The sequence below is a fragment of the Caretta caretta genome, chromosome 4, assembly GCF_965140235.1.
Source record: "Caretta caretta isolate rCarCar2 chromosome 4, rCarCar1.hap1, whole genome shotgun sequence".
Taxonomy (NCBI): Eukaryota; Metazoa; Chordata; order Testudines; family Cheloniidae; genus Caretta; species Caretta caretta.
The window spans coordinates 170,410-184,771 of record NC_134209.1 but is presented as its reverse complement, the minus strand read 5'-3'; the positions used below and the strand labels follow the sequence as shown (position 1 = coordinate 184,771).

General features: G+C 56.1%; 1 protein-coding gene across 1 annotated transcript in view; it reads right to left on the bottom strand.

Annotated features, from left to right (window-relative positions):
* Positions 1-14,048, bottom strand: part of LOC142068336 (class I histocompatibility antigen, F10 alpha chain-like) — a 33,291-nt gene extending 19,243 nt beyond the window's left edge. Inside the window, exons 1-2 of the mRNA XM_048834984.2 lie at positions 13,906-14,048; positions 7,117-7,380 (exon numbers count right to left, since the gene is read on the bottom strand). Of these exons, the coding sequence (XP_048690941.2) occupies positions 7,117-7,380; positions 13,906-13,972 (331 nt within the window). The 5' untranslated portion in view covers positions 13,973-14,048. The remainder of the gene's footprint in view (positions 1-7,116; positions 7,381-13,905) is intronic.
* Positions 14,049-14,362: the final 314 nt, after the last annotated feature.

Sequence of the window (14,362 nt, the reverse complement as noted above, 5' to 3'; positions counted from 1 at the left end):
GAGGCCTTGCTGGGTCGACCAAATGGAGAAACGCTTCCACTCGGGGAGGTAAGTAGCTCTGGTAAATGGTTTCCTACTGCCTAGCAAGACCTAGCAGACCTGCTCCACACAGGCCAGTTCTGCAGGCTTCATCATGGAGCTGTCAGGCAGATGGAGCATTTGGCCATGATCTTGCGAGATCAGGTCCAGAAGGGGAGGGAGCGGCATTGGAGTAGCTACTGACAGGTCTAGAAATAAGCCAGACTAGTGCTGACGTGGCCAGGCTGAGGCTATGAGAATAACCTTCGCCCCGACCTCAGCAAGACCTTGTGCACAAAAGGAATGGGGGGGAAGGAGCAGAACAGGTGCTTTCTCCAAGGGAGTAAGATGGCATCTGTGAGCGATCCCGGGTTGCAGTCATGCAGACAGCAGAACTGCTGACATTTCCTGTTCTGTTTGGTCATGAACAGGTCTACGAGTGGAGTGACCTACCACTGGAAACTGGCCCGTGCTATGTCGGGGCATAGGGACCATTCGCGGTGAGAAGAGCTGATCTGCCAGCTCGTTCTGGGCTCCCGAAGGTGAGAAGCTTCAAGGTGGATCGAGTGCTTTATGCAGAACTCCCACAAGCAAATGGCCTCCTGACACAGGGGGGAGAAGAGCGGGCCGCTCTCTGCCTGTCGATGTAAAACATGGCTGCCATATTCTCTGTAAGAACTCACACCACCTTGCTTGCGATGGGGAGTAAGAACACCTGATGTGCTAGGCAGACCGCCCTGAGCTCTCTGATGTTTATCTGTAGCAAGAGTTCCTTGCTGGGCCCACTGACCTTGTGTCCTGAGGTGCCTGAGATGGGCCCCCACCAAGCTTGGATGCATCTAACATTACGGATACTGAGGGTTGGGGCCTGACGAAGGGAACGCCCAAGCCTACCAACCAGGGATCTCTCCACTAGTCAAGAGGGGCAAGGACTGGGGTAGTCACTGTGAGCACCGAGTCCAAATGATGGCAGTTTGGCCGGTACACTGAGGCCAGCCAAGCCGGAAGGGGTCTGAGGTGCAACCTCGCATAATGCACCATGTATATGCACGCGGCCACGTGACCCGACAGCCTGAGTGGGCGTTGGCCTGTGATGACACTGACTGGAAGTGGGCTTCTGGGAGGAAGGCCCTGTCCTGGGTAGAATTGAGCACCGCTCCGATAAACTCTATCCTCTTAGTTGGGATGAGTGTTGACTTCTGCTCGTTTATCAGCAGGCCCAGTGCTCGAAAGGTTGCTTGTACAAGGTGGATGCTGGCTTTTATCTTGGACTTGGACTGGCCCTTGACCAGCTAGTCACTGAGATACGGATACACCTGTACCCCTCACCTTCTCAGGAAGGCTGCCACTAGAACTATGCATTTCATAAACTCCCATTTGGCTGCTGATAGGCCGAATGAGATGATGGTGAACTGGTAACGAGTCTGGTTCACAACGATCCTGAGAAACCTTCTGTGGTCTCAGAAAATAGAGATATGGAAATAGGCATCTTTCAAATCGAGGGCGGCGTACCCATCCCCTGGATCCAGGGAAGGAATGATGGAGGCCAGGGAGACAATGCACAACTTCAGCCTTTGAGGTGTTGCAGGGCTAGAATGGGTCAGAGACCCCCTTTGACATTCAGGATGAACTGTGACGTTGCACTCCATATGCTTTATGGAAATATGCTTATGAATGTGAATATGATGTACCTGGAATATGCTTTACGCAAAATGGCTCTTGTATGATGTCATTAGAAAGCTTGTAATCTACTGAGTGTGTTCATCCTATTTGTTTGCATGTATTATTTCTATGTCTGGAGTTGGGGAAATAAGATATAAACTTGTATCACTGTTGCAGTCACACCAGGTGAGGGCCGTCAATGGGGCATTAGGAACTTGATGGCTCCAACTGATTAGGACAATTGATGGTAAATGGTTTATTTACCTGAAAGCCTTCCTGTGTACGTGGGGGACAACCCAGGAGGAATGGAGACTAGAGGTCTCAGAGACAGGTGACCATGTCACCTGGTCGTGAAATCCATCTTAAATCTGGTACATTTCCATTTAGCAGGAGGGGAGGGGACCCAGAGAGACAAAAGATTCCCACCTTGTGCCAAAGTTATAAAAGGGGGTGGCAGTCATGAGAAACCCCTGCTTATCACCTGAGATGTCTGCTGGATCTGACAAAGACTGTACCAGGGGAAAGGATTGGGCCCAGACTAGGAAAGAGTCCAGTCTGTGAAATAAACTTATTGGAACATCTTTGAGGGTGAGATATTCCCTGTAATCAGTTTCTTAATGTATTAGGCTTAGACTTGTGTGTTTTGTTTCATTTTGCTCTATGACTTACTTTGTTCTGTCATTACTTGAAATCACTTAAATCCTACTTTTTATACTTAATAAAATGACTTTTGTTTATTAATAAACCCAGTGCAGGTGATTAATACCTGGGGGAGCGAAAAGCTGTGCGTATCTCTCTATCCATGTTATAGAAGACGGACAATTTATAAATTTGCCCTGTATAAGCATTTATCTGGGGTTTGGATACCATTGGGAACTGGGTGTCTGGGCACTGGAGACAGGTAATCTTCTGAGCAGTTTTCAGCTAAAGCCCGCAGCTTTGGGAGCGTGGCCCAGACCCTGGGTCTGTGTAAACAGGCTAGCATGTCTGGCTCAACAAGACAGGGTTCTGGAATTCCCAAGCTGGCAAGGAAAACTGCCTCAGAGATGATTTCAGCATATCAGTGACAGTCCCAAGGGGATCTCTGTGACTGAACCCATCACAGGAATAACAGGAGTGAAACCCTGTCCCTCTTAAGTTCCGGTGCACCTCCTCCATGGCTCCTACCCAGAGAAGACCTGGCACCTCCTGGGCTAAAAGTTGCTCATGAGAAGGGTTCCTGAAGAGAAACAGGGTTGGAGGGTAGGAGGGAGGCATGGAAACGAACTGAAATGTATAACCCTCCTCCACCGTACTCAGCACCCAATGGTCTGTGGTGATAAGGGACCTGCTGAGCTGAAGCAGGAGAGATGGACCAAAAAACAAAAGGGGGGCAGGATCTGGTATGGGAACTGATTATCTGGGAGGACCAGGCAGCGAGGCTGAGGCAGATGGGGGGGCTGTCTGCGCCTGTAACTTCTGTTCTGCTTTTTGAACAGGCCCTGACAAGGCGGCAGGCATGGGAAGCGGGCAGGCTGTTAGAGCTTGAAATGTTTCCTCGAAGGCACCGGGGCAGGGAGATTCAAGGACTTGAGGGTGGCTCTGGAGGCCTTCAGGCTGTGAAGTTTGCCATCCATCTGCTCTGAGAAGAGCGAAGTCCTTTCAAACGGAAGATCTGTAGGCCAGAGGACTGAAGCGAGGAGCCCCTTTGTATGGGCACAGCTGACGCGATAGCCCCGGCTGTCGCATCCGCTGTGTCAAGGGTGGCTTGTAGGGAAGCCCTGGCCATCGCCTGCCCTTCCACCAGAGCAACAATCTCCTGCCTGGACTCTTGGGGAAGCGAGTCTTTACATTTCAACATGGAGTGAAAGTCATATCTGCCCAGCAGGGCCTGTTGGCTGGAGCTGTAGTCCATTAGCAGAATACATTTTCCTACAAAAATGGTCTTGCTTGTTTGAGTCTTTTGACTTGGGCCTTACAACCCTGGCCTTTCCCTCTCATTGGCTTCCGAGGCCACCAAGGATCCAGGAGGAGGATGGGACCATACGTACTCCTACCCTTTGGTGGAGACATAGTACTTCCTTTCTGCCTTCTTTGACATGGAGGGCAGTGAGGAAGGGGTCTGCCACAGAGTTTTAATTGGACCCATGATAGCCTCACTGAGAGGCAGAGCTACCTTCGATGAGGCCATTGCCGTTGACCGGGCTGTTGGAAGACTTTTTAACTACCTCCCCCTAAGTTCAAGGCCACCTTCTTCAATAACTTCTGGTGTGCCTTGAAGTGTCCTGGGGAGGGAAAACACCCATCCCTGCCTCTTCTGGGGAGGAGGAGGAGGCAGCCTGCACCAGCGTGGGACCTTCCTCTTCTCCTTCTGCACCAACTCGATCCCGTAGCTCCAGGTTCTGAGAGTCTGTGCCTGGCTCAATATCGTAGTCGGGATCAGCTGCTGTTCAGTGTGCCAGAGGAATCCTTCTCTCAGACACCACTGAGTAGGGGCACCTAGACGGTGGGCCAGGCAGCGGAGGAAAACCCCAGGGGTTTCAAAAAGGCCACTGTATCTGCATGGGCCATTGCCCACTGGGCCAGGCGCTCGGAGGAACCCCCACCCCAGGATCCACCATTGCATAGGGCTGGTTGCTGGGGTACTGGTACTAGGTCCCTCAGCTGAGTGAAAGATTCAAACTCCAACTTGGATGATGAGTCATCTTGTGGGGACGAGGGGGGAGTGGTACCCGTCGGCTCCAAGGGACGGTGCTGAGGATCCAGGGATCGGGCCGAGATGGGGAAGCTGCTTCGACATAAGCAGAGAGCAAGGGGCCTGGTACCAGACGGGAGCTCGGGGCAACATGCTCCCTTCTGCTTCCCCCACAGCGGGCACCAACTCTTGCACTGCCAGCAAGGGTGGTAGCGACCATGCCAGCCAGTCCCTGGCCACCGCAAACCCCTTTGGGATGGACGGCACCGCGACCCTGCTGTGCCTCACGGCCCCTCTGGTGCCGGCGGCTGGTCGGGCACCGGACTCCACAGGGCCTGTGGACAGGGCGGAATCGACGGTATCGCCGCGGAGCAGGGGCAGAGGAGTGGCCAGATGCAGGTCGCACTCCCCGGCACTGAACCGGTGGCAGAGCTGACCACGATCCGCAAGAGGAGTCTCATCCATGCACTTTAGACAGCTGGAGTGCAGGTCGCTCAAAGGCCTGGGCTCGCTGCAGGGAGCACCGGGTTTAAAGCCCGGAGATCGAGACATGCCCAGTTCCAGGAGCAGAAGAAACTCTGCTACGAGAGTCCAACTAACTATTTACACCGAACAACTAAAGTCAAAAGGTGAAAAAACAACAGAGGGGAAAAGGGATGGAGTAACAACGAGAGAACAATTGAGAATCTTGAGAGGTGCAGGGCGGCTGGTCACAGAACATGCAGAGATCCCAAGCCAGGCACCCGAGAGGAGTGGGGTGGGTCAGGCAGCCCCACCCACCCCTCTTCTCCTCCATGCTGCACTAATGGGGTCTCAGAGGGACTAGACCCTGAATTCCCCCATGTGCATGTTGGGGGCAGACACAGCTAGAGAGGGCAACACTGTTGGTGGCCAAGATGCAGGACTCAGGACAGTCTCCGGCGAGCTGGCAGCCCCAGGACTTCGAGGACGGGGTAAATGGGGGGAGGAGGGCAGGAGGGGGCATTCGGGACCTTGATCGGGGAGGGGGCAGAGGGGACAGAACAGCAGCTCCCCAGCGCAGGGTTAGGGGCGAGCGAGCAGAGCCCCTCTCTCAGCACTGGGGAGGCCAGTGTCCGTGTGAGCAGGTCAGGCTGGACAGGCTCAGCAGCAGGGGTCCAAGGGGCGAGACTAGTCAGGAGAGGGTTAAACTAGCTACAGAGGGGGCGCGCTAGGGGGGCAGACACTTGGCAACCCTCCGCCCTGTCGCTTAGTCCCGGGGCAGGGCCACCAGGAACCCAGGTGTCCAGGACAGGATGGGAATTAGATCTCATCGCTGCTGTCTCAGTGCTGGGAGCCAGGAGGGATTGGGGGGAGGGTACCAGGAGGGGCTGGGGAGACTCCTGGGTGAGGACCAATGTCACAGGCCAGTACCACTGACACGGGGGAATCAGGGATTTTCACTCGCCAGTCCCCTGTCAGGAAGGGCAGAGCAATTACATCAGGGAGACCCTCACCTGCCAGGGACAGTTCAGCAGCGCCAGGCACTGAACGCTTATGGATCATCCCCGGGCTAAGTGAGACAGCACAATCTGGTGGCTACAACCCCACACATCAGGGACCGAGCAGGAAGAACGGCTCTTTACACATCTATCAATAGTGTGCAGGGGAACCTGCCTGACCCTGGGGGCTCCAACCGGGGGACACGGGCTGGGGTTTGTGCTGCCAGGAGTAAGGAAGCCCGGGAGTCTCTGCACGTTGCAGGGGCTGATTCTCTCACTAACTCTCCAGCCCAAGTCAATGTCAGTCCCTCACTCTGCGGAGTGAAGAGGAATCTGACCTTCGATAAACTCACTCTGGAAATAAGACAAAGCGAACAATGAAGGAGGCTCATAGGTGAGCAGCTTCTCCCCAGGGCTGGGTGAATGCAGCACTGTTTGCTCTTGTGACTTCACTGTGTGTCTCATGATAGCGGGTAGTTTTATTAAATCCCCAGTTCCTGGACTCATGGGATTAGAGGAGCGTCTCAGCTCTCTTTTCTTACAGCAGTAACTTCTAGTCCTTCTAGGAGCAGGGAAAACCCTGGAAATGTGTCCCCTAAAGGCTCAAACCAGAGGGCAAATAAAAATAACCTCCAATATTATTCCCAAAATACTCACAACATTTAAGCCAAACTCAGGATTTTGGGGACCTGACTCGTGATGTCTCAACACTTGGGGCTGTCAATACCGGGATTCCCCATCACTCGGTGTCTGGGAAATGAGACAAGACGTCTCAGATCCCTGCTCTAGCTCTAGGGTCTGACAGCGTCACTGTCGTAGTCGGGAGGAACAAACCCCTCCATGCAGGAATCGCTGGGTGCCATTCTCTGGCCTGTGTGACCAGGAGGTCAGACTAGCTGGGTCTGATGGGAACTTCTGGCATTTGCACATCTGCCACTGTGCCTGGGAAATGACCACACATGAGGGGCGGGGGGGTCCCCCGAAGGGCAGCAGAGGCAGCTGCAAGTGGGACTGGTAGCACAAATCTGGGGTGTTTGAGGAGGGGACAGTATGAGAGTCCCACTTTGGAGGGTGTCAAAAAAGGGCTTTCGCATGAACCCTCCATCCTGCAGCTCCTCCCCCCGCCCCATGTCCGTCTGTCCCCCACATTCACACGGACTCCTGCGAGAAAATGCCCCTGAGGGCTGTCCCTTCCCCCCATCCCCAGCATGCATCCCTGTGTCCATTCAGCCTGTTTACGTCAACTGCGCCCCCGCACCCCATGTCCCTGTGTCCCTAGGTCAGGTCGTGTCCCGCACTCACCCTCGCTCTGGTTGTAGAGCTGACCCAGGGTGTTCAGACTCGCTTTGAACCACTTCTGGTGGCGCTGTGCCCACCAGGTCCTCTCGTCCCAGAACTCCGGACCCTCGTTCTCCGCCATCCACGCTGTGCGAGGCTCCGCCCTCTGCATCCCGCTGGTGTAGACGTAGATGACCTGATCGTCCACGTACACAACACGGCTGTACCAGGGCAGCCCCGGGCCGGGCTCCGACACCACCGTGTCCAATACACGCCTGGAGTGCAGGCCTGGGGGGGGGGGGGGGGAAATTGGGGGAGGGGAGAGTCAGACCCAACCAGACCCTGCCAGGGAGCCCCTGGCAATACACAAGAGGCGGTGCCAGCCCTCAGGAGCGCTCCTGTGGGAGGGAGACCTGGGAAAGGGCTCACAGACCCGCCTGACTGGGGAGCAAGAGATGGTGGGGTAAAAGGAGAAAGGGAGGCAGGGTTGGAGGGGGAGTGAGGAGGGGAAGGGGTGGGGAGGGTACAGGGCGGCTGGAGCATGTGTGAGGAGTAGGGGAGTATATTGGGGGTACAGGGGAGTGTGAAGAAGGAAAGGGGGCCCAGGAGGAGGGGCAGGACTGGAGTGCGGTGTGGGGAAATGGAAGGGAGTGTTATGGGAGAGGGTGGGGCAGGAGGACTGGGGGATGGGAGATGCAGGAGCTGAAGCTGTGGAAGGCAAGGTGGGCAGGGGGATGGTCCAAGCTACAGGTGGGAGCCAGGACACTGGCTGTGCACACAATTTACTATAACTTATTCAGAACATAAGAACGGCCAGACTGGGTCAGACCAAAGGTCCATCTAGCCCAGTATCCTGTCTACCGACAGTGGCCAATGCCAGTGGACCGAGAGGGAATGAGCAGAACAGGTCATCATCAAGTGATCCATCCCCTGTCACCCATCTTAGAGACACCGTCCCCGCCCATCCTGGCTAATAGCCACTGACGGACCTGTCCCCCATGAATTTAGCTAGTTCTTTTTTGAATCATGTTATAGTCTTGACCTTCACAACATCCTCTGGCAAGGAGTTCCACTGGTTGACTGTGTGCAGAAATAGTTCCTTTTATTTGTTTTAGACCTGCTACCTACTAATTTCCTTGGGTGACCCCTAGTTCTTGTGTGATGGGAAGGGGTAAATAACACTTCAGTATTCACTTTCTCCATACCAGCCATGATGAAGACGATGATTTTGTCATGGATATTTTTAGTAAAAGTCACAGATAGGTCACGGGCTTCCGTGATCTTTTCTTTGATGCCCGTGACCTGTCCAGGACTTTTACTAAAATATCCATGGCAAAACGGGGTGCTCAGCTGCGTCACCCACACACCGCCTGCAGGGGCTAGGCAACTGCGGGCCACTCAGAGGTCCGGGGTCCCCCTGCTGCCCACTGCAACTGGGAGCGGTTGGTCCCCCCACAGCCCACGGAGCCCCCTCACCGCTCCTGGCTGCTACAGGTGGCAGGGGGACCCAACAGCTTCCGGCCGCCACGGGCTGAAGTCACGGAGTTTGCTGGAAGTCACAGATTCCGTGACTTCCGCGACCTTTGTGAAAAAAACATAGCCTTAGTCTTGATTTTGTAGACTTTCAGCATATCCCCCTTAGTCGTCTCTATTCCACCCTGAAAAGTTCCAGTCTTATTAATCTCTCCTCATGTAGCAGCCATTCCATACCCCTAATCATGTTTGTTGCCCTTTTCTGTACCTTTTCCAATTCCAATAGATCCTTTTTCAGATGGAGCGACCACATCTGCACACAGTATTCAAGATGTGGGCATCCCATGGATTTATAAAGAGGCAATATGACATTTTCTGTCTTATTCTCAATCCCTTTCCTTATGATTCCCAACATTTTGTTAGCGTGTTTGATTGCCACTGCACATTGAAAAAAACAAGGAGTCCTGTGGCACCTTAAAGACTAACGCATTTATTTGAGCATAAGGTTTCGTGTATGCATCTGACGAAGTGGGTTCCAGCCCACGAAAGCTTATGCCCAAATAAATTTGTTAGTTTTGAAGGTGCCACAGGGCTCCTCGCTGTTTTTGCTGAAACAGACAAACACGGCTACCCCTCTGAAACTGCACATTGAGTGCATGTTTTCAGAGAACTATCCACAATGACTCCAAGATCTCTCGAGTGGTAACAGCTAATTTAGACCCCGTCACTTTATATGTATAGTTGAGATTATGTTTTCCAATGTATATTACTTTGCATTTATCCACACTGAATTTCACTTTCCATTTTGTTGCCCAGTCAACCAGTTTTGTAAGACCATAGAATCATAGAAGATCAGGGTTGGAAGAGACCTCAGTAGGTCATCTAGTCCAACTCCCTGCTCAAAGAAGGACCAACCCCAACTAAATCATCCCAGCCAGGACTTTGTCAAGATGGGCCTTAAAAATCTCTAAGGATGGAGATTCCACCAGCTCCCCAGGTAACCCGTTCCAGTGCTTCACCACCCTCCTAGTGAAATAGTATTTCCTAATATCCAACCTAGATGTCCCCCACCACAACTTGAGACCATTGCTCCTTGTTCTGTCATCTGCTACCACTAAGACCAGTCGAGCTCCATCCTCTGTGGTACCCCCCGTCAGGTAGTTGGGGCTGCTATCAAATCCCCCCTCACCCGTCTCTTCTGCACACTAAATAAAACCGGTTCCCTCAGCATCTCCTCAGAAGTCATGTGCTCCAGCCCCCTAATCATTTTCGTTGCCCTCCACCGGAGTCTTTCCAACTTGTCCATATCCCTTCTGCAGTGGGGGGCCCAAAACTGGAAGCAATACTCCAGATGTGGCCTCACCAGTGCCGAATAGAGGGGAATAATCACTTCCCTCGATCCGCTGGCAATGCTCCTACTTATACAGCCCAATATGCAGTTAGCCTTCTTGGCAACAAAGGCACACTGCTGACTCATCTCCAGCTTCTCGTCCACTGCAATCTCCTTTGTAACGCTTCACAGTCTGCTTTGGTCTTCACTTATTCATGCTGTGGCTGCACACCAGGTCCCCTGTAGGGATCGGGCCCCTTGTCGTGCCAGTCACTTCACAGGCCCTGCCCCACAGAGTTCACAGGCTGATCCCCCGGCCCCACAGATCCACAGGCAGGATCAGGGCCAAAGGGGATGGGGAAGGACGACAGCTCCCAAAGCGCCTGATGATGCAGAGACTGAATCCCTGATCCCTTCACCCATGTGAGTGTCCCACTGACGTCAGACACGGCTCTGGGGAGTTACGCACACGTCTGGGGGGGGCATCAGGACCTGGGGAGGCGGCGGGACAGGCTGATGCAGGCTGGTAACTTATTTGATCCCGTTAGTTTCTCAGTGTCTCAGGGGTTTTTTAGTTTCAGATCCTGCAGACTCGCAGTGTGGACCCTCACTCACTCTCACAGCCCCCTGGAGCCTTCCCTCACCTCAGTAACGTGACACACAGCGCCTGCAGGATCGGGGCCTTGTTCCAGAGTTCCTAATGGCCAGTTACAGACCAGAGCCTCCCCGCCCCCATGCTGGGCATCGGACACACACAACAGGGACAGCCCTGACCTGGCTTATGTATGAGCTGAAGAACAGACGGATCTAACGGGGACAGAGCTCTCCCCTTTTCTTCCCCTCAGCTCCTCTGGCTGCCGAACGCCCTGCGTCCCTCCTGCCACCACCAGCCACTGTCCATTTCACTCCCCTTCAGTCACAATCAGATGCCGGATCCGGCGAGCAGAGCTGCTGACGCTGCTCCTCCCTAGCTAACTAATTAAATAGTCAGTGGAGCAGAGGGACTGGACCCGGGATCTCTCACCTCCCGGGTGAGGGCTCCAAACACCCGGCTACGCACAGAGCTGTTCTCACGCCCCTGCTCTCTGGTCCAGTTCTAGTTCTCCCCAAAGAAATGGCTCCCACAGGAGCGATGGAGGGGGCCCCACAGCAGAGTGCCCCACAGCTCAGGGGCTAGGGCACCCTGTGAGGTGCCAGAGGCCTGCTCAAATCCAGTCTCCCCCGCAGGCAGAGGGGGCCTGGAACCAGGAGTCTCCCACCCCCCAGGTGATGCTCAAACCACTCGGCTCCTCCCACACTGTTGTGTGATCTCATGTGAGAGTCCGATCCAGGAAGCGGCCTGAGCACACCCACCGCATCGGGCCCCCAGACGAGTTAGGTGGAGGACACCTGTCGTCCCTCGGTCCATGCATCGCACTGGGGCTCAGGCGTCCGGGTTCCTAGCAGGAAGCTGCAGGGCGCAGGCCCAGAGGCAGGAACACAGATCCCGAGAACTGTTACTGCACGAACGAAGGTGCCAAGTGTGTTCAGGCACCTACAGGGCTCAGCAGCAGCCAGGGGGAACTCTGTGAACCCCAGAGGGGCCTGATTCTGGGATTTAGGCATCTTAGCCCCTTTACGACTCTAGCCCTTGGACACTGTAGTGACGGGAGCGACAGCCACAGCATGGATCAGAGTCTGATCCCGCTCCTGCCTCTCAGAGACCTGGCTCCCTGCCTCTGACACTGCCCTGCAGCGGCCTCTGCTCCCCACTCGCCTGCTGCTTCCAGCCCCTCCCTCTCCCCTCCTCACTCCATCTCTTCTTTTGCAGGGCCCTGCACCTAACTTCTCTCCTTTCTTCTCTCCACACTGCTGTTGTCGACCATCCATCCCGCTCCTCCCCTCAGTCACCCTCTGTGATCCCCACCCCGGCTCTCCCTTCCTTTCCCCAGCTTCCCACACTCATCCTCCGTAACTTCGGCTTCCAATATGGCCCATCTGACCCTCTGCTCTTTATCTCCTCCCCTCCCCTCCGCATTCACCTGGCCGCCCTGGGTCAGCTCCCCCACTCTCCGAAAGGGCCATGCACTGGACTTGGGTTCACCAAGCCCTGCTCTGAGTTCTCCAGTGTGGATTCGCCTTTTTCGACCATCCCTTGGTTTCTCAGCATCACCCACCGATCACCTCTCCCCTTGATTTGTAATGTGTGTGCCTCAGTTTCCCCTATGAGCTGCATGGTTAAAGAGGTGGGGGAAAAGGTTGTTTACTCTGCAGAGATCCAGGTGTAACTGACGCTTGGCTGTCTGGGGTCTGGGCCCCATGCCTATGGGGACTGCCTGGACATTCGGAACCTAGCGACTAATGAGACCCATCCTCTGCAGGAAAGCCAGTTGTGACCAGCTGGAAAACAAAGGGCTGAGGAGGCAGCCAGGGGACAGTGTTTGCCAAGAACAAGAACAAAGGACGGGGCAGGTGGAGGCCCTTGGGGTTAAGTGTGGAGTTTTGGAAGGAGGAGAAGCTTTGTCAACAAAACGATCACCCCTCCTTGGGAGTGGTTTTATTTTGTCAGCGGGAGAACTCTCTCCTGCCGACAAAGAGTGGCGACACCAAGTGCCTTACAGCTGTCAGGTGAGCAGTGTAGACATAGCCCAAGTGGTGATTTAGGCTAAGTCTACACTGGACAGTTCCAAGTGCTGCCCGCAGGAGCGTTCCCACGGCAGTGCTTTGACCTGACCGTGTGGGCACCCGCAAGCACTGGGAAGAGAGCTCTCCCAGCGCTCCTGGCAAACCAGGCCGACTAGAAGAATAGCTCCGAGCACTGGAAGCCTGTCTACACTGGCGCTTTACAGCGCTCTAACTTGCTGCACTGTGAATTGCCAGTGTAGACAAGCCCTTAGCTATGATGCTTTCAAATTGTGTAGAAATGGTACAAACACTGCATGTACAGCCCATGTTTATTCCACCTGTTTAAACTTCATTGTTAACACCTTGGCCTTCTCTACACACATTCACACCAGTTTACATTAAGGTGCGAGTTAAACTGGTTTAGTTAAATCAGTGCAAGAGGCCCTGTGGACACTACTTTTCCAGTTTAAGAATGGCTTTTTTCTGTTGACCTTAAGTCAGCTCCAAACTCTCCCCTTGCCCTGTGCTCACCGCCAGAGACCAGACACATCCCCTCCCTAAGCTGACACCTCTAATTAGACTTGTCTCCATTACAGACACACCCCATCACTGACCCTGGGGTCGGACTGGCGCTGACGGAGCCCAGCTGGACGGAGCCAGGGACAAGCCGCACTCAGGAGCCCCAGGCCCTGGGGGGAAACCCGGCGTGAAGAACCGTCCGGGAGCCATTAAAGTTCCGAGAGACCCAAGAAGCCTTTTTCCTTCATTTCATCCTGGTCTCTCTGGGGGGTCAGTTTACTCCAGCCACTAATCCTCAGCCCGGCTCTGCCCACGGGACTCGGCCGCCCAGCCCAGAGACGCGGGCAGGGACCCAGCCTGGGCAGCGCCTGGCCCCGGGGATGCCGGGCAGCGCCTGGCCCCGGGGATGCCCCGCAGCCCGGGAGCCGCACGGGGCCGCGAGGGGCTCGTCGGCGGGTGCAGCACCCATGGGTGCCGGTCCGAGCGGGGCCGCACCCCCCGGCTGGGGGCGGTCGGCGGGAGACGCCGGGGTCACCGCTCGGGTCAGGGGCGCTCCGCCCCCCACGGCACATTGTCCCCGCAGCCCCCGGCAGCGCCGGGCACAAGGGGGCCAGGAACCCCCCCCCGGTCACTATAGCAACGTCACTGATCCCTGTCAGCGACCGCTCAGTGCCGGGGGGGGCGCGGGGGGGGTTTCCCGACACCTCTGAAGGCAGAGCCCAGAACCGCCCCCCCCGGCACCCAGCTCCCACCACCACCCCCGACACCCCCCTGGCCCGGCTGCTCCCCGACCCGACCCCCAGCTCCCCCCGGCCCGGCTGCCCCCCCCCGACACCCAGCTCCCCCCCCCCGCACCCCCCGGCCCGGGGTCTCCCCCCGATGCTCACGGGATCGGGCCCCCGGCAGGGCTGCAGCCCCCAGCAGCGGCAGCAGGAGGCGCAGCGCCAGCGCCATGCCCGGACCCCCCGCAGCGCGGCCGGACGCGGCCCCGGGACCCGAGAACGCCGCGGGGGGCGGAGCCAGCTCCTCCCGCGGCAGCCTCCGGCCTGCAGGGATTGGCTGGGGGGGGGAGCATCCCGCCAATAGCGACGCGGAGCCCCGGAATCGTCACCGGTCGCTGGGCAGACCCGGGCGGGCGGCGAGGGGAAGCGAAAGTCTGAGCCGGGGGGGAAACGGGGGATTTGGCCTCACCGGAGTGTCCCGCTGGGGAGAGCCTGGGCGGCCCCGGCCCCGGAGACTACAACTCCCATGATGCCCCGGGGCGGGGGAGGGGCCGGCTCAGCTGCGGGGGGCGCTCTCTGGGGAGGGGGGGGCCGGCTGTGTGCGGGGGGGGCGCTCTCTGGG